The sequence below is a fragment of the Megalopta genalis genome, unplaced genomic scaffold (genome assembly GCF_051020955.1).
Source record: "Megalopta genalis isolate 19385.01 unplaced genomic scaffold, iyMegGena1_principal scaffold0153, whole genome shotgun sequence".
Classification (NCBI taxonomy): domain Eukaryota; kingdom Metazoa; phylum Arthropoda; class Insecta; order Hymenoptera; family Halictidae; genus Megalopta; species Megalopta genalis.
This window is the reverse complement of record NW_027476222.1, coordinates 337,490-355,252: the sequence shown is the minus strand read 5'-3', so window position 1 is coordinate 355,252 and position 17,763 is coordinate 337,490. Positions and strand designations below refer to the sequence as shown.

Below are 17,763 nucleotides of genomic sequence, written 5' to 3'. Positions count from 1 at the left end.
TGGGCTATCTTCGCGTCTGGCCGGAGGTACGCATATGTCGCGGTTTGGTGCGGCGTAGTCCTGTCGTCTCGAATCATGATAATTGTTGCGTGATTGTTCGTAAGAGTCGTTGGTGGGAACTCGACGATCGGGTTGTGGTCGCGTATCGCGATAAGGCGAGCGCGGCGGTTCGTGGGAACGCGCCTCGCGGAACGGTGCGGGTGCCACGGGACGCGACACGTAAAAATGAGCTAACGCGGAACTCTAAGCTTTCACTGACTGCTTATTACTATACTGAAGAGTACACGATCGTGATATTCTGATAATTAGTCCTTGCGCCGAACTTTAAGTAAAGTACGCATACGCTACGCGAAAAAGTTTCGGGAGAATGAAGTTGGCACGCAGAGAGGTTCCGGCAGAATAACTGGTTTATTCGGGTTCGGCTGGCTTATATATAGAGTTTTTAGGGGGTGAGTGTTTAGAAGTTCTTATCTTATGTTTAGGTTTAAGGGTAGTGTCTTGCTTTACACCCCTCTTTGTAGATTCGGTTTACTCCGGAAACCGGTTGGTCTTGACAAATTTTCTTTTGTTGGCGGATGGGGAATCCATAGGTAGGCTTGTTGTCCAAGATATGGCGACATCTTGTGAGGGCGGTGCCTTTGGTGGTTCCAGTATTCCAGGTAGCTCTTGGAGTTCATGTACCCTTGGTGGCGAAGTGTATCGTACGGTCTCGTACTGCTGTGGGGCTACAGTTTGTGTGTTCTCTTGGCAACAGATTTTAATGCATAGTGCGTTCGGTATACATCTGGAGATACATGATGAAAGCCCTATTTTATGCAGTCCATACAATGTGACGAGTACTAATGCGGCGTACCCTAGGTATGTTATAATAGACGTAGTAATTTCTCGTGTCATTTTAATTCTGTGTTGATGCTTTAATCCTATTAGAGATCCTTCCATGTCGGATAGGCTGGTAACGTATTGATTGAAGTTTGGAGTTATCTTCGGTACTACTGATAGTTTGTCACGGAGTTTTTCTAGGTCTAAATGGAGAGTAGAATTCGGAAGAGAATAGGCGTAAGTTGTTATATTGACTTTGTGAGTGATACCTCCAAGCTTCATTACATTGTTATTGTATAGAAATGTACAATCGGAATTGCTGCTAATTTTAACGGGTTTGTCTATAAGTACTTGGGATTCTTCTTTACAAAGGGTGTTGACGATTATCGGTTTTTCTGGGATTACAATGTAGGTGTTGGGCGCAAACATGGGTATGAAGGTTAGGTCTTGTATCTTGAAAGCGGACATTAGACAATCTGATTCTTTACATTCCATAAAATTGTGGTGTTGGGAGGGTTGTGTTCTTTTACAAATCTTGCATAGACTTGTGCTACGGCAGAAGTGGTCTAGATATAATGTGTCGATGGGTATGAATGTCCCTTGGTTTGTAATACATGGTCGTGCTTGAGTATGGGCGCCAGGAAAGTGGGTCCTCTTTTATAGGGAATCGCATACAGTTTAATGTCTGTCCATTCGTCGCTTTCTAAGATGGGTATGTTAATGCTGTAGATAAGTTTGTTATTTACTAAAACTAATTTGAGTAAGCTAATATCGAGCAGTGTTTGAAAATTTTTAGCTTGATGTGCGATGTGCGATATAAGCGAGTGCTTCTTTAGAATGTGTTCATAGGCGTTTAAAAACTGGTTAGATTCGATGATATCTAGTCGTATTATGCCTTTCTTCCCTAAGGTAATGGTTCTTTGCAGGCTATCGATGTTTTCCCTAATATCGCTGGTAATCATTTCGATTAGCATTAGCATTTCTAGGTGTGCGAATTTGTCGTTAACCTTCTGCGTGAAAATTTTGTGTTGTTCCATGACTTGGGGTAATGTTTTACTGTTAAGTAGGGTTCTAAACATAATCGCTTGGTTTTGCATAATTTTTGAGATTTTGGTGTTTTCGTCAAAGAGTTTATCAAGGTTTTCATTTACTAGTTTTAGGTCATCTTCATCGAGGGTTCCGAATAATGCTTTGGATGCACATTGGGATGGAGCGGGGTGTCGGTGAGTACGGCTTCTTCTCTCGGTCGTACACGTGTTAGTTTGTTGCGTTGGCACGTGTCGCAGTGTTTTATGTATTCTTGTACGTCTGAGTTTAGTTTGGGCCAAAAGTGGTCGAGTTTAATCGTGTCGATTGTTTTGTTTTCCCCTAGATGTTTTAGGTTGTTATGGGTTTCTTGTATGATTTTAAGCTTTTCGTCCTTTGTATATTCTTTGACGGGAGTGTGTGCGAAGGTTGCTTCTTTGTCAAGATGTTGTGAGAGGAATCGCGTATCATTAACTGAATGGAGACTATTTCGTAACTAGTGAAGCCTCCTGTTACGCCTGCTTCAATTCTGTCTTCCGAGACGAAAAGTGAATGTAATTTGTCTAATCAGGTTTGTTCGTTATACGGTCCTAATGTACCAGGAGATATTTGCGTCCAGGTAGGTCGGTTTGGTCGATTTTTTATAGGAGATGGAGTAGGGTCAGATTTCCATTTTTCGTAGAGTTCGTAGAGGAGGTTAGGAGTGGTGCCTTCAATTTCTTTAATGTCAGGGAGTGCGTTTTCGATGGCCTCGAGGGTGTTTTATCAGGGGTTTGAACTCTAATGTTGAGTTTTACCGGTTTATCTTCTCGGATTCGGAGGGGATAGATAGGATATCGAGAGAGGGCATCAGCAACAACGTTTTCTTTTCCTTTTTTATATTCTATTTCGAAATCGTACTCTTCAAGCCTCAGACGCCATCTCATGAGTCTTGAAGAGGGATCTTTAACATTCTTAAGCCATACAAGTGCTTGGTGATCGGTTTGTATTATAAATTTCCTGCCCAGTAAATATTGTCTGAGTCGTTTGACGGCCCATACTATTGCTAAGAGTTCTTTCTCGGTAGTGGAATAGTTTTGTTCGGCTTGGTTAAGAGTTCTGGAAATGAAGTTACAGAGGTGATCATCTTGGGATAGTACGGCACCGATACCTTCGTTGCTCGCGTCAATGGTCAGCGTGAAAGTTTCGTTAAAATCGGGGTATTTGAGAATGGGGGCGGAGCAAAGTCTGTCTTTGAGGGTTTGGAAGGCGACTTGTTGATCATTTGTCCATCGGTACGGTTCGTTTTTCTTGGCCAATGACGTTAATGGTTTTGAAATTTTTGCGAAATTACATATAAATTTTCTATAGTATCCGCTCAGTCCTAGGAAGGCTTTTATCTGGGTAGGGGTCTTTGGTACGGGGAAATCTTTGATGGCTTGGATCTTTTTTGGGTTAGGTTTAACTCCTTCAGCTGTCACTACGTGGCCAAGATACTCTAATTCGGGCTTAAGGAATTCGCATTTGTCCATTTGTAATTTCAGTCCGGTGTCTCTAAGTCTATGGAAAATGATTGCAAGATTTTTGTTGTGTTCTTCAATTGTTTGTCCGAATATAATTATGTCATCCATATACACAGAACAATGCTTGTCAATTAATCCGCGAAGGGCAGTATCCATCATTCTTTGGAACGTTGCGGGTGCGTTCTTCAGTCCGAAAGGCATTCGATTATAATGAAAGTGTCCCTCGTTGGTCGAGAACGCGGTGTATTTTTTACTATCGGGATGCATGGGGATTTGATGGAACCCGGCTGATAAGTCAAGTGCGGTAAAGAATTTTGCGTTGCCTAAGTGTTGTAAGATCTCGTCAGCGTTGGGAAGGGGGTAAGCGTCTTGTTCGGTCTGTTCGTTAAGTCTTCTGAAGTCAATTACGATTCGCCATTTTCTTTTCCCCGATGCGTCGGTTTTCTTGGGTACTACCCATATCGGAGAATTGAAACTGGAGTCTGACGGTTCAATGATTTTTTTGTCGAGCATTTCTTTGATTTGTCGGTCGATTTCTTTACGGTGGCATTCGGGTGGTCGGTAGGATTTGATGTTAATGGGTTTGGGATCTTTAAGGGTTATCTTGTGATCGGTAAGTTGTGTACAGGGTAGAGGGTCAGTTTCCAGGGTAAAAATATCGTTATAACTGGAAACCATCTTTTCAATTGTATCTCTGTATAAAGGATCAATGTGATTTAGGCGTAATTTGTTTATCAGCTCTAGAGCTCTATTAATTGGTTTATCTTGTTCGAATGAAATTTGGTCGGTTGTAGTCAAAGTCTGCTTACCATTGTTGATGAAGAAAACACGATAAGGCTGACCGTCAATAATTTTGATGTTAACGTGGTGTTATTGAGTGTCAAATGATCGTTGGTTATTTGGTATTGGTATTTTTCTAGGAATGGTAGGCCAAATATTCCATTTTCGATTAAGGGAAAATCGTTAGGAACAATGAGGAAAAGGTGTTTAATTTTGAGGAAAGGTATGTAGGTCATGAATTGTATAGCGTGTGGTCGTTTCCTAGCTTGTGATAAATTTCGTTTCGCTAGGTTTGATTTTGCTAGGAGCGTCTCGTTCCTTTACAAGATTTACTCCTGCTCCGGTATCCAAGAGAAATCTTCGTGGTCTTCCGTCGTCGGCTGGTCGGCATACGACATGCTTGAGTCTTCCTGGGGTGTAGTGAATTCTAGTAAACCCTCTAATCGATAATTGAGGACCTTTCTATTGGGAACATGATGTGTTCTTTTAGCTGATTTAAATCCTCCTGGGAATATATTCCCTCGTTCGCGAGGTTTGAAGGGCTCACGTACTTCAATGTGACTTGTGTAATGGCTTTTAGTGGTGGAATGCTGCGGACTTCTGTGGGTCGTGGGTTTATTTGGTACCATGACCCTTGCAGCTTGAAGAGTGCAGGGATGAGTTCACTACAGTCCCTTTGGGTACTGGTTTTAATTAAGACGTGCGTGCGTGGAGATAAGAAGTAAGATTGATTATTGTATGTTACGGGGAGGTCGTTAAAGCAATCCTCCGTCTTGCGGAGGCTGACAGAAACTGGGATGCACTTCACGATGTGAATGGCTTCTCCGGCCTGGGTGGCGATATAGCCGGCCTCTTGCGTGATCGCGTAAGCTACCTCGGCTGGCGCAACTCGCGCGAGCGTTAGTGCGTTCCGAAGAACCTGTTGGTCGAGCCTGCAGCGTTGTGTAACGATATTTCGATAGAGTGATACTATCTGTGACTTTAGGTGTTTCTCTACGTACACGAACTTTGCGTTAACGTAGGTAAAAATGTCTAAGTTGTTGGTGGGAGTGGGAGATTTTGATTTGAATTTTCCTTCCTTATTTGTATCCAAAATGAACAATTTCGGGTGTTCCGTACGGATAAGTGTGTGCCCGCAAATATTTGTTTTGGCCGTGCTAGTGAGTGCAAACGCTATGTCTTGCGTGGCAACGGTGTACATGACGGGGGAGGAACCTGGGTTAAAGGTTCGGGTGGCTTTTCCTTCGTAAAGTACATCGTATTGATTTACTCCGCACTGATCCGAGGGAAGGCTTCGCCAGTACGTGTGGCCGTCCTCTGTATCTAAACAAAACTCTTTGTTTAAAGGACACCTTTGGCCAGATGGAAGGAGGATTTCCTGAGTGTTAATTTTGACAGGTGCACTAAAGGTTTTCAGTGTGATCTTAGCTATTGCTTGCACTACCACCTGAGACCAGGCGCCGAAAGGGTCGCTATACATGGAACCCTGGCACGAACCATCAGGCCCCACGGTGCCAGCGAGGGTCAGGCTGCGGGTTGAGGTGGAATTTGGTTGAAGGCCGGAAATTTGAATCGTAGGTGGAATTGACATAATTCCGGTGGTGAGAAGAACTTCGCACGCATCGCGGGATATATATTGCAAATATTGTTGGCGACCGTTCTGAACTATTGATACGTGTGAACTCATACCGCAGTAAAACACTGTTCGATCAATCTCGATCCGGCACTGAACGACGGACGCCGCGTCAAAGTCCGCTAGCTGCAGAAGCTGGATATGTGCCTCCTCGTTGGACGGGTTGACGCTCTCCATAGCACAGGTTGGTGGGTCGACGGTGGAAAATGTGGTTACATTGGCAGAGCTGCCCCCGCAATCGTAGCCGATAATGGCGGACGCAACACGTATAACCGCGACTAACGCGAAAGCTTGCGCAGCGTACATTTCTCTGGGGTTGTCTGAGCTTGACTGATCTCTAGCCTCGGCTACGGATATAAATCTCTTTGGCGGGGAGGGTCGATTGGAGGGGATTGCGGATGTGAGCGCGATATGAGCTGACGGTGGTGCGTGTTTTAATTTGTTGATATGGACGGTTTTTATCCTACCCTTTATCTTAAGTTGAACGTTGGTTTCTGATAACACCCCGACCACCTCGTATGGACCGTGGTATTCGGAGTCGAATTTCCCTTTCCGGGGCTCCTTGAGAATGTATACTCGATCCCCGGTGGCGAATGTCTGCGCGTTTATCTTACGGTCGTAATACTTCTTAGAACGCGCCTTCGCTCCGTCGAGATTCTGGCGCGCCTGATTAATTGTACCCGATAACTTTTCCTGGAGGTCCTGCAGATAGTTGGAATATGATTCGTCGGAAGTCGTGAAACGCGAATCGGCCGAGGGGAGCCTGGCTAATTTACCGAAAACCAGCTCGTGGGGTGTAAATAACGTGCCCTCGTGAACGCTCGTGTTATAGCTGAGCATGGCGCAGGCGAGCCACTCATCCCAATTATTTTTGCTGATGAATTGCTTTAGATATTCGGTTAACACGTGATGCGATCTCTCCAAGGAGCCGTTACTCTGCGGTCGGAACGCAGTCGTGTGAAATTGTGATATTTTAAATCTTTTGGCAATTGCTTTCATTAGCTTACTCATGAAGTTAGAGCCTTGGTCGGTGAGAATGGCCTTAGGGGCCCCGAAACGGCAAATAAGATGTTCTATAAGAGCATTGGCTGTATCGATTGCTGTGGCGTTTTTTAGTGGGACGGCGATGGAATATTTTGTTAAGAGGTCCTGTCCCGTAAGGATATATGTATGACCGGAGGGTGTGGTAGGAAGAGGACCGACGATGTCGAGGGACACTTTATCGAAAGCCTGTCCAGGTGTGTCTGTCAGCGTCATTGGCTGTCTAGTTTTTACGCGTGTCAGTTTCTTAGTTTGGCATTCCAGACAATTCCTTACGTATTCTTCGACTTCGCGTTTCAAGGTAGGCCAAAAATATTTTTCCCTAATTCGGCGATATGTTTTGGTGACTCCTTTGTGTCCGGCAAAAGCCGACCTGTGATTTTCTATTATTAAGTCCTGTCGCGAAGCGTTGTCTGGTGTTATAATTTCGTTTGAACAAATGAAGATTTGAGTTTGCGTTTGACTGAATAATTCTAGAATGGTCCTTTGTATCGCGCTCCACTGAACGTGGTCAAGATCTGTCTTGGAAATGCTGAATGTGTCGAGTTGGAGTTCTGTCGTTATGTCGAGTAATGAACGTAGACATTCTATTAGATCGTCGCTGGTTGTCGTGTGGTTAAGAGTTGGTTTGAGAGGGAGTAGAATTAGTCGTTTCTGACCCAGATATGAAATTCGTCCGCGTCCTATTGTTCCGTCGTTTATTGTCGGTAGTTTGTCGGCCGCTTTTAATTCTGCGGTTCCTATGTCGAGTGGCTGTCCGTCGAGCGTAACGAAACCAACTAAATTGTCGTTTCGCTTCGTTAGTCGATCTCGAGTATGTATAAGTGTCCGACGTCGCGATGAAAAGGGTGTGTTCGGATTTTCGACGATCTCCTCTTCGTCGGACGAGGTAGTTTCGGGAGGATGGGTGGTTTCCAAAGGTAACCGTGCGTCTTCGTCGGAGAAGGATATGTGTTGGTTGGGCGAAAGTGGCGATGGTATCGAAGGGGGGAGGGAGGAGGTGGATGGTTGCGTACTGTGATTTTTGATTTGGTTGGTGTCTGTTCCGTCAGTCAGGGGTTTTCGGCGTACGGCGTCGAATAGAGTGGAATCCGAGGAATCGGAAGAGAGGGGATGGAGCGGGACGGGGTTGCGTGAAAGAGCGTCTGCGTTCGAATTCGAGCTTGAGTCGTCACCGCAGGAGTCTGGAGGTAGGGTCTTTTACTGAATTGACCCAGACGAGAGGACGGTGGTCTGTAATTAGTTTGAAACGCCGGCCGTAGATGTAAGAACGGAAATGCTGAACACAGTAGACGATAGCCAAACACTCTTTCTCAATTGTTGAATAATTAAGCTCTGCTCCTTGAAGCAGACGCGACGCGTACGCGATCGATTTGTCTTTACCAGGCTCACCCTGGCTCAAAACGCCCCCAATCGCGAATCCGGAAGCGTCCGTTGTGACATTGAATTCCCGGTCGAAATCCGGGTATTGTAGAAGGGGTTCGGTTGTCAAAATCTCCTTTAGGGTCGTGAATGCGAGATCTTGTGACGCGCCCCATTCGAATCTAGAGTCTCTTTTTAGTAGTGAGGTTAGCGGTTTGGAGATTTTTGAAAACTTGTCTATGAATCGTCGGTAATAGCCCGCGAGACCGAGGAATTCGCGGGCGTTCTTCGCGGTTTTAGGACGTGGAAAATCCGCTACCGCCCGGGTTTTGTCCGAAGATGGTTTTACACCATCCTTGGTTATTACGTGGCCAAGGTAGGCCACTTCTTTGTGTAGGAATCCGCATTTTGCGGGTTGTAATTTTAGATTCGCGGCCCGTAATCGCTCCGCTAGTTTCCGGAATTTCGCCCGGTGTTCAGAGAGGCTTCTAGAATATATTACGATATCGTCAAGATAAACGAAGAGCTCGGAGCCCTGCAGACCCGAGAGGATCGAGTCCATTAACCGTTAGAAGGTGGCCGGTGCATTTCGGAGCCCAAACGGCATTCGATTGAACTGATAGTGTCCGTAAGGCGTCGAGAACGCGGTTTTTGCTGCATCGGCTGGGTTCATGGCGATTTGGTGAAACAGGCAGGATCGCCAAATTATGTCACGGGACGCGACACGTAAAAATGAGCTAACGCGGAACTCTAAGCTTTCACTGACTGCTTATTACTATACTGAAGAGTACACGATCGTGATATTCTGATAATTAGTCCTTGCGCCGAACTTTAAGTAAAGTACGCATACGCTACGCGGAAAGGTTTCGGGAGAATGAAGTTGGCACGATATCTGCTTATCTCGGCGCGGATGTTGGTCTGGCGTCGCGTTGAGTTTCGCCTCGGTTATCGGAGAACCGAACCTCGCAGATGTTATGTTTCTCATATCTTACTTTATCGAGCTCTAATTCTTTGAAGACGCTTATCGCTTCGTCATACACACGGTGAAGAGGTTTATCTCTAAGGGGCCTGAGCTGCGACCGGATTGTGGGAACGGACCCTCGGATGAGGCAGTCCTTTGTGAAATCGTCTATTTCGAGTATATCGGTGCGGCTTCTATTGCAATCGATTATTGCATCGCGCAAGTCTTTGACACGGCTAATGTAGTCTAATATATGTTCGTTCGGACGCATGAAGATATTCGACAATTCTCCACGATAGTGGTCGACAGTGTGGCATGATCCGAAAATGTTTTTTAATCTGTCGCAAACTCCCGAAACTGTTCCTATAGGCCAATCTTCTATTGCAATATATGCGCGTCCGCGTAATTTGCTGACTATTAGCTTCGCGAGAGTACCTTCTGCGTGTGGAGGAATCAAGGTTCGGGCCCGGAGGCACGTGCGAGTGAATTGAAGGATCGGCGGTTGAGATCCGTCGAACGTGGGTATGGATTCGGCCGCGGCTTTCAAGGTTAAGCCGGAATTTTCTGATTCGAGCATCGAATCTCGTTGTGGATAGCTTCGCGGTCTAAATCTATTTCCGATTGAGCCCGGGATACCTGAGACTGAAAATATTTTCCTTTTCCCTCTCTAAGCTATTGGCTTGTTCTAGAAGGCGGGATTCCTTATTAGCAAGGCTCTTCTGGATCGAGATTAATTCGTCTTGTGTTAATTGTTTGGATTTGAGGTCGAATGTTTGCGAGCGCATAGTAACCGCCGGAGGATTCGCGGGCATCATGAGCGGTTTAGCGATCCCACCGCTGCCACCAAATTGTTACGTCCCGCGACGCTGTTTCCCGAAAAATATATACAGGGTGTTCCACAATTACTTTAACAGCCGAAAATGAGGGGTAGCTGAGGTCATTTCAAGTAACTTTTTCCTTTGCGAAAATTCAATCCGCGGCTTTGTTTACGAGTTATTAACGAAAAACAGTGGCCAATGAGAGGTGACGGTGCGAGAGTGAGAGTCCGCGAGAGAGTACGCAGCACGAGGCTTTGACAGATGGTCGGGACGGACTCGAGCCGCGTTCGAAGTATTGAACAAATCACGAAGCGAGAACTTTCCGGATTTTTTTTTTACTACGTAACAGTGATATTTTTAAGAAAAACGCTGTTCACCTTTACTTTAGAACGTCTGAAGAATATTTACTAATTTTTCGGACCCGAAATAATATGTAGTTTAACCGTGACGGCCGTTTTAATTTTCTAGTGTGAATGACACCTCGTTAATGATATTTTATTTAAATAATTCCGTGTCCGAACACAGTTCAACGAATGATTCGCAAAGCTAATTTAATAAATAATAATCGTGTTCTATCGATTTCTATCTTACACTGGAATGCTGGGACGTCTTTGAATTCAACTAGTTGGAGTAGTCAGCTTTGAATGAGCGTATTCACATTTTGGTGTATCTATAGTCGAAATTGTGGTCGTGTTTAACGTAGGGCTATTGCAATCGTACCCTATTAGCGCGTTAGTTGATTGGAAAAGAGAAAATATTGCGAATACTGTCGCGGTCTTCATTGTGGCTGTGTTGGTCGTCGACTGGTGGTTGCTACGAAGCTCTCCGGCGGTTTTATACACGGGAGTTTGTTTGTCATTTCTCGCGATAAGGGTTGGTGGGGGTGTACGAGTCACTGTGTTTACACTTTGACGTGGAGCGTGTTTGAGCTTATCTGTATGTACGATTTTTGTGCCTTTCTTTGTTCTTATTTTAACGTTCTTATCGCCCATGCATTCGATTTTTCGGATAGGATCTGTTCGTAATTAATAGTACTCTCGCGTGCGGTGGTAGAAAGTTCTTTTTATTTCGCGGACTATGTCTGCGGACGAGTCGCGATACAGTGCTCGAGTTTTATCTTTCGTTTCGCCGTTTGCCCTGGTAAAATTCTTGAACAACCCTGATTGGTCAACTCCACGCGTTGGGCCCTTCCAATCAGCGTTGCTCTTTTTGTCCTTCTTACCGCCCGCCCCTTACGCTCTTTGTGTATTTTCGGGACGGCTCGGTAATCGGAGGGGATGATGAGTCATACGTGACACGTGTGGAAACTTTCCTCCGGGTCACCCACGTCGGACCACATGGCCTTTGGGTCGCTGGGCCCGCTTCGAGTACCCTTCGGAAACTCTCCTAATCTATGACGGTCTCTTTAGCTATTGAGGAATTTCTTAGAAAGACTCTACTGTGCAAACATCTACTGTAAAAGACTCTACTGTGCTATCAAGTGGTGAGCTTGTCTTCTCAAAAATAGCTTCTTCGAAGGAGAGTCATAAATTACGTTGGCCGTTTGCACGAAGACTGAAGATCTTATTGTGCGCACGACTGGTCGCTACAGATTACAGTAAATCGTTACGTCGGTCGACTCCCGACGTTTTGCGTAGGCTAAGTACTATAATCGCGTAGAATAAGGAAACACTATATCTATAACCCATTCGCACACTTAAATCCATACACACTTGCTTAACTCAACTACACTATACATGTTACCGACAGCCGCACTATCGCCGATATGTTACCGACAGCCGCACTATCGCCGATATGTTACCGACAGCCGCACTATCGACGATATGTTACCGACAGCCGCACTATCGCCGATATGTTACCGACAACCGCACTATCGCCGATATGTTACCGACAGTCGCATCATTACCAACAGTCACACAATTTCTGACAGCTGCAACGTTACCGACACACTATGTCACACCATTACCATGTTCACCGATCTACCGCGTGCGCTGCGGAGCACACTGCGCCCCACTCCAGCGTACCCCCACTCCTCGCAGCATCCACAGTCGCCGAAGGAGCCTCAGAGCGCTCCTCGACTCTTCACTCGCGTTCCAGCACTTGACTTTACCAGACGTACTTTACTAACTCGGCTCGTCTCTCTCCTTACCAGTTCATTGTTACTATTTCGCCGAGTTCCGTTTCAATTCCAATTCCATTAAGTCAAGCGAGTCACATTCTAGATCTATATAAGTAATATTAAACCCGCGTTAGTTTAATTAGTTATTGTACTTAGGAAGTTTAAAGAATATATACGTATTTGAATTATCAGTATTCTCGAGTCAAATCTTTATTAAACCTAAAGTCAGTGAATAAAGCAACGAGCAGCCGGTTCCTGACGACCCAAACAGCAGAACAGCCAGTTCCTGCCAATCTACCCGAATCGAGCAGCCCAGTTCCTGCCAATCAACGCCGTGTAGTCGCAGCGGCAACCACTGTACCGAACATTCGTACCAACTAAGCCAATTCTCTCCGAACGGTGTGTCCTTTCATATATTGCACGCCTATTCAAATTGTACGCGAGTTCCCGATCAGACGCGGACGCAGGCAACGCGTGGATCAAATTTGACAAAGAGTCTAGTCCTTTTATCGCGGGTCGACATATCGTGCTCTTCCTCGCGTGGGACGTGACAAAATGGTCCGACGTTTGGTCATTGGGGGTGTTCGGATAAATAATTGTTGCGTGCGGTGTAACTACTAACTTCATTAGACAAATCGTGCAGAGTCACTTCGGGCAGCGTATCGTCGTAGTAAGAGTAACGGCGTTGCGTGTACCACAAGCTTACAAGTCTTTTTCCGTCCGAGATATATCAGGGCGAGCGTCTAACTACCGCTCTTTTTATACTAGTATGTTTGCTCCAGGCAAGGGCTCTGGACACCTCCTGATTGGTTGACCCGCGAATGGGTTTTCCCAATCAGCGTTGTCCATTTCCTTCTCACCGCCTTGTCCCTTACGCCCTGAACGCGTCTTGTTTTGGGACCGCGTGGTGATCGGAGTGGGTGCGTTTTTTGTGATATAACGGCCGGGGTTTTCCTCAGGGCTGTTGCGCTCGGACGTCCGGCGTTCGGGTCCGTTTTGCGTGCCCTTCGGAATTTCCGGTTATTTATGACGGTCTCGTTGACTATCGAGAATTAGGTAAAAAACTCTACTGACTTATTGCCATCTGGACAGAAAACAGCTCACTCAAAACTAGCCTTTTCGAAGGAGAGTTATAAAATACGCTAGTCGTTTGCACGAGAAATAAATCTTTTTTATGTGCGCCGACTGGTCGCTACAATTATAATTAAGATAGTTTGTTATATCTAAGTCTAAAATATACGTCAACATAGAGTTTAAAGTTTAATGAGTTAAATCGATATCATAAAAGGTTGATAAGATAATACTATAAATTAACCCATGCGATATGATGTATTGAGACTGTAAAACCAAAAAATATTTATATAACTATCCCTATAAATATAGTTTATGTAATCCATTTCGAATTCTAAAAATTTTACTCAAAAAAAATGTTCCATTTTTAAAAAATATTAAACACTCATAGGTCAATTAAAAATTGTATTATAAGGAGGAATGTTGATTAAAATATGGCACTAAACGTGTCTTTATTACGAAGATGGACTCTGCATATAATACTCAATATACAAGCTCCTATACCTCTTTGGATTTTTTAAAAATTGCTTGATAAAATAAATTACACACGAATTACACAGTCTCTATTTATAAAATCAACATAGTATCTCAATGGAATTTTTATTTTTTAAAAAAGAAGATGATATTGTATTGAGTTATTTAACTTGAAAATAAAAACAATTTTATTTTAAAATACAGCGGTATAAAATTGAGGCTCTGAATGATGGCCAAATTGAGGAAAGCAAAAAAATAAAGAATTCTTATAAAGTTTCTGATTAGAAAGATTATAAACTGTCACAAGACGCATACAATTGAAAGTAAGATCCTGTACAAGATGTTAATGTTGAAAAAGCCAATTATAATAAATCTGCATCTATTTAAAGATCTTTAAGCCTTTAATCAGAGTACTAAATTTGTAAATCATTTTTATCTATACTGAAAAAAACGTATCTTAACTTGTCTGTTTTTATGTTTTATCATGGCATTAAACTGTTAAACAATCTGTTTTGAAATATATCGACTAAAGTATTCAAAATTTTAACAATAAATTTTTTTTACATGAAAAAATATACATGTAAGACGATGCTTTTTTTCCGAATTGTAGATATAATTCTAATCCAAATAATTTTTAAAAAATTGCTTCTATATTATATCACACTATAAATATTAAAAAATGAAGCACTTAATTTATTTTTCTTGGATTGTTTTTGCTTTAAGATTACTTCTATGAACTTTTGTTTCCTTTAATTAAAAGAGAATGTAAATGACGAGTTGGATATTGATTTTAACGATATAAAGCATATTCATGTTAGATGCTACTCATTTTTTTATGTTTTAAATAATTCATACAATATTAAATGCTATTTTGTTTAAAATTGTAAATAAAAGTCTTTAAAAGCGCAGTATAATTAATTATACAGTGGTTTTTAAAGCTTATAAATCATATATAATCATGGTTTATTTAAATAAAGAGTACTTCATTAATAATAAATAATTATTTATTATTATTGATTATAATTGCACTTGAGTACAAGAGTTAAGGTAGTATTGAGACAAAAAGATGATATTTTTCCTCCCTTTTTACTACTAAAATAATCTCTTAAAATTCTTTGTAACAAATAAATCAAATTTTTTTCTTTTATATAAATTAATATAGTATATTCATAAAACAGCACATTCTCTGATATTTAATTTTTTTAAATTTATGCCAAATATTTTGTAATAAAATTTTATAAACAAAAACAATCAAAATATTTCAAAACTATCAATACATTCATTATTTTCTACTTATTTCATCAAAATTCATGATCAAATCATCTATCAAGTAATATATTTCTTATAAACAATTCTCTGCGACGATTATAAATCCTTCTTTTCTTAACATCATTTCTACCCATCCCCTAAAAATGTCAAATCAAAAAATAGACTACAGATACAAATTGATAGTGATAGGAGAAAGTAACGTAGGAAAAACATCTCTTTTACGCAGATATAAACTAGACGAGTTTCACACAGATGTAATGAATACAATTGGTGTGGATACTGTAGTACGTAATTTAGTGGGTACGCGTTTGGAACGAGGAGTGTTAGGCTTAGGAGACCGTAGTTTTCAGACATTGTATTGAAAGAGAAACGTTGGTGAAAGCCGGGTCAGATGAAAAAAACCCTTGGCGACGGAGAGCCGGCGGATGCGATTGTCACGTTTTTGGAAAAGGCAGACAGTGTGTCAAAGGAGTGTGTTGGGAGTGGATAGAATGTGTTCGAGAGTCGTCGAGTGAAGAGCGTTGCGAGTTGTAGAATTAAGTGAAATAGTTGTAATCCTAGTTGTAGATACAGTACGCGATATTTCCTGTTTTCATCACGTTTAGTTCTTTCCTAATCAATACATATTCTATATTGTTTAAATATTGAACAATTTCTACAATACTATGTCCAAGAAGCTGGTTATTGATTCTAAGGTTATTATGCTAAATATGTGGGATACAGCTGGATAAGAAAGGTTCAGATCTATAACAAAAAATTATTATAGTAACATTGACGGTGTTTTGTTAGCTTTTTATCTTACTGATGAGCGCACATTTACTTGTATCGATAAATGGTACAACAGCTTACAAGAAGAATCTCCTAATACACCTCTCTTTCTTGTGGGAAACAAATCTGATCAAATACCAAATATTGATGATATACGAAATGTATATGTTGAAAAAACACATCAAATGGGAACGGAATTTCATGCCACTAGTGCAAAAGAAAATGTGGGTGTTAGTGCTATTTTTGAGGATATGGCTGTAAAGTTAACTAAGACTACTCGTAAAGAGCCAGTTGAAAACGTTTCTAGTAGAGTTAGGATTAAGTCACGTAGAAAATGGTGCTGTTAATAAATTTTATTATTTCAATGAATTTTTAAATTAAATAAAAAAATTGTATCGCATTTTAATATCCAATTTGTGAAGTGGTTTACTGCTTGCATGTTAAATAAAATATTTTTAAATTTAGATCAGATTGTTTACAAGTGAAAAAAAAGAGTTACCCCTGCATCTATTTATAATAATTGTCAAATTATATAATTTGTTATAATTTGTCATAATTGAATGTTTTTTATTTTTGTTCTAGTAAACAAGCTTTTTATTACATCTAATATTTAATACGTTGTTATATAATAATTGTTAAACAATTAAATAAATACGCAAAATGCCACAATTCAATTCAAATTGCGCTATAAACGTGCGTGTTATAATGTAATTTTTATTTCTTTAATATAATAAAAAAATTTTTACATTTTTTTAGAAGATGCAAATATATTTTTTACAAACAAAGATATAAATTATGTATTATTACACAACTTAATAATGTCAATACATGTATTCCATAATAAAACTTTTTACAAGATCTAACTTTCATACAATATGTTAAATTTATAATATGTTTTTAATATATCATTTACAGCCACTTGAGAGACACTTTATAATTTGCTTTTAATTCCATAATTGACAAATAGAGTATGATTAATATTTTACATATTTTTCTTATTTATTATAAATGTAGAAATATTTAAAGCAAATTAGCTTCATTTTTTTATCAACAAAATGAATATGTAATAAAAAAGTTGCCATAGTGGAGAATTATGAATAAGTAAAAATGATGAAAATTTATAATAGATTGTCATTTAATACGATTAAATCATATTTACCTTTATTTCATTGCTAAATTTAATTCTAAAATAATTATTTGATATTTGAAGCCTAAATATTTCATTCAAAAAAATTCAATATAAAAATTTTAAACAAAGAAAGCTTTTAATTTAAAGATACAAAAAACTGTTATCTGCCTAAATAAAAGCAAATTCTGTTTTAAAAAGTTTTTAAGTTTTTAAACTCCAAAAGTGATCTTATAATTTGACGCTATCCTGTGCAAACACATTTTGGTACATACTCAAAAATATCTTTTTCATTATACTTAAACTAAAATAAATGAAAAAGGAGTAATGCCGTTATAATATTATATACCTTGGAATTTTACAACAAGAAAAAAGATACACACTTATATGTTACTTTACCTAAAAATCCTTTATTTCAGTAATATACGACCGTAATTTCATAACTTTCGCAATCTATATAGCCGTTTTTTTATAATACGTTCTAAAAATTAAAACAAATTGTCTACCACATATGAGGGTGCCCTCATGAACGCTTGTGTTATAAGAGAACATCACATATGGGAGCCACTCGTCCCAGTCGCCTCTGGATATGTATTGTTTTAAGTATTCTGTTAATACGTGGCGAGATCTTTCTATAGAGCCGTTGCTTTGGGGTCGGAATGCCGTTGTTTTAAACTGGGTAATTTTGAATCTTTTTGCTACGTTTTTCATTAGCGAGCTTAGGAAGTTCGTCCCCTGGTCTGTCAAGACTCCTTTGGGAGCCCCGAATCGGCAGATGAAGTTCTTAATAAAGGCGTCCGCGATCTCGATTGCGTTCGCGTTGTGTAGTGGAAGGGCGAGGGAATATTTAGTTAGAAGATCTTGTATTATTAGAATGTATGTGTAATTTTTTGAAGAGGTTGGAAGGGGGCCTACAATGTCCATGGATATTTTCTCGAAAGCTTTACCGTGTGTGTCTGTAATTGTCATCGGTTGTCGTGTTTTTATTCTTACT

The 17,763-nt window shown here is 40.9% G+C and overlaps 1 protein-coding gene and 1 pseudogene across 1 annotated transcript; one reads left to right on the top strand and one right to left on the bottom strand.

Annotated features, from left to right (window-relative positions):
• Positions 1–389: 389 nt before the first annotated feature.
• On the bottom strand, positions 390–9,936 carry LOC143262583 (uncharacterized). Its single transcript, XM_076528216.1, has 2 exons — positions 9,761–9,936; positions 390–7,816 (listed from the first exon to the last, which is right to left on the bottom strand). The coding sequence occupies exons 1-2, from the start codon at positions 9,934–9,936 to the stop codon at positions 4,567–4,569; spliced, it is 3,426 nt and encodes a 1,141-aa protein (XP_076384331.1). The 3' UTR covers positions 390–4,566.
• A 5,082-nt stretch (positions 9,937–15,018) lies between these two features.
• LOC143262582 (ras-related protein Rab-3-like) lies at positions 15,019–16,046 on the top strand (annotated as a pseudogene).
• The last annotated feature ends 1,717 nt before the right edge of the window (positions 16,047–17,763 follow it).

Bases quoted from the DNA above. Each gene is read 5' to 3' on its own strand.
- LOC143262583 (XM_076528216.1), bottom strand. From the start codon at position 9,936: ATGCCCGCGAATCCTCCGGCGGTTACTATGCGCTCGCAAACATTCGAC. The intron at 7,817-9,760 runs GTATCCCGGGCT...CAAAAATCACAG, and splicing joins GAAAATATTTTCAGTCTCAG to TACGCAACCATCCACCTCCT.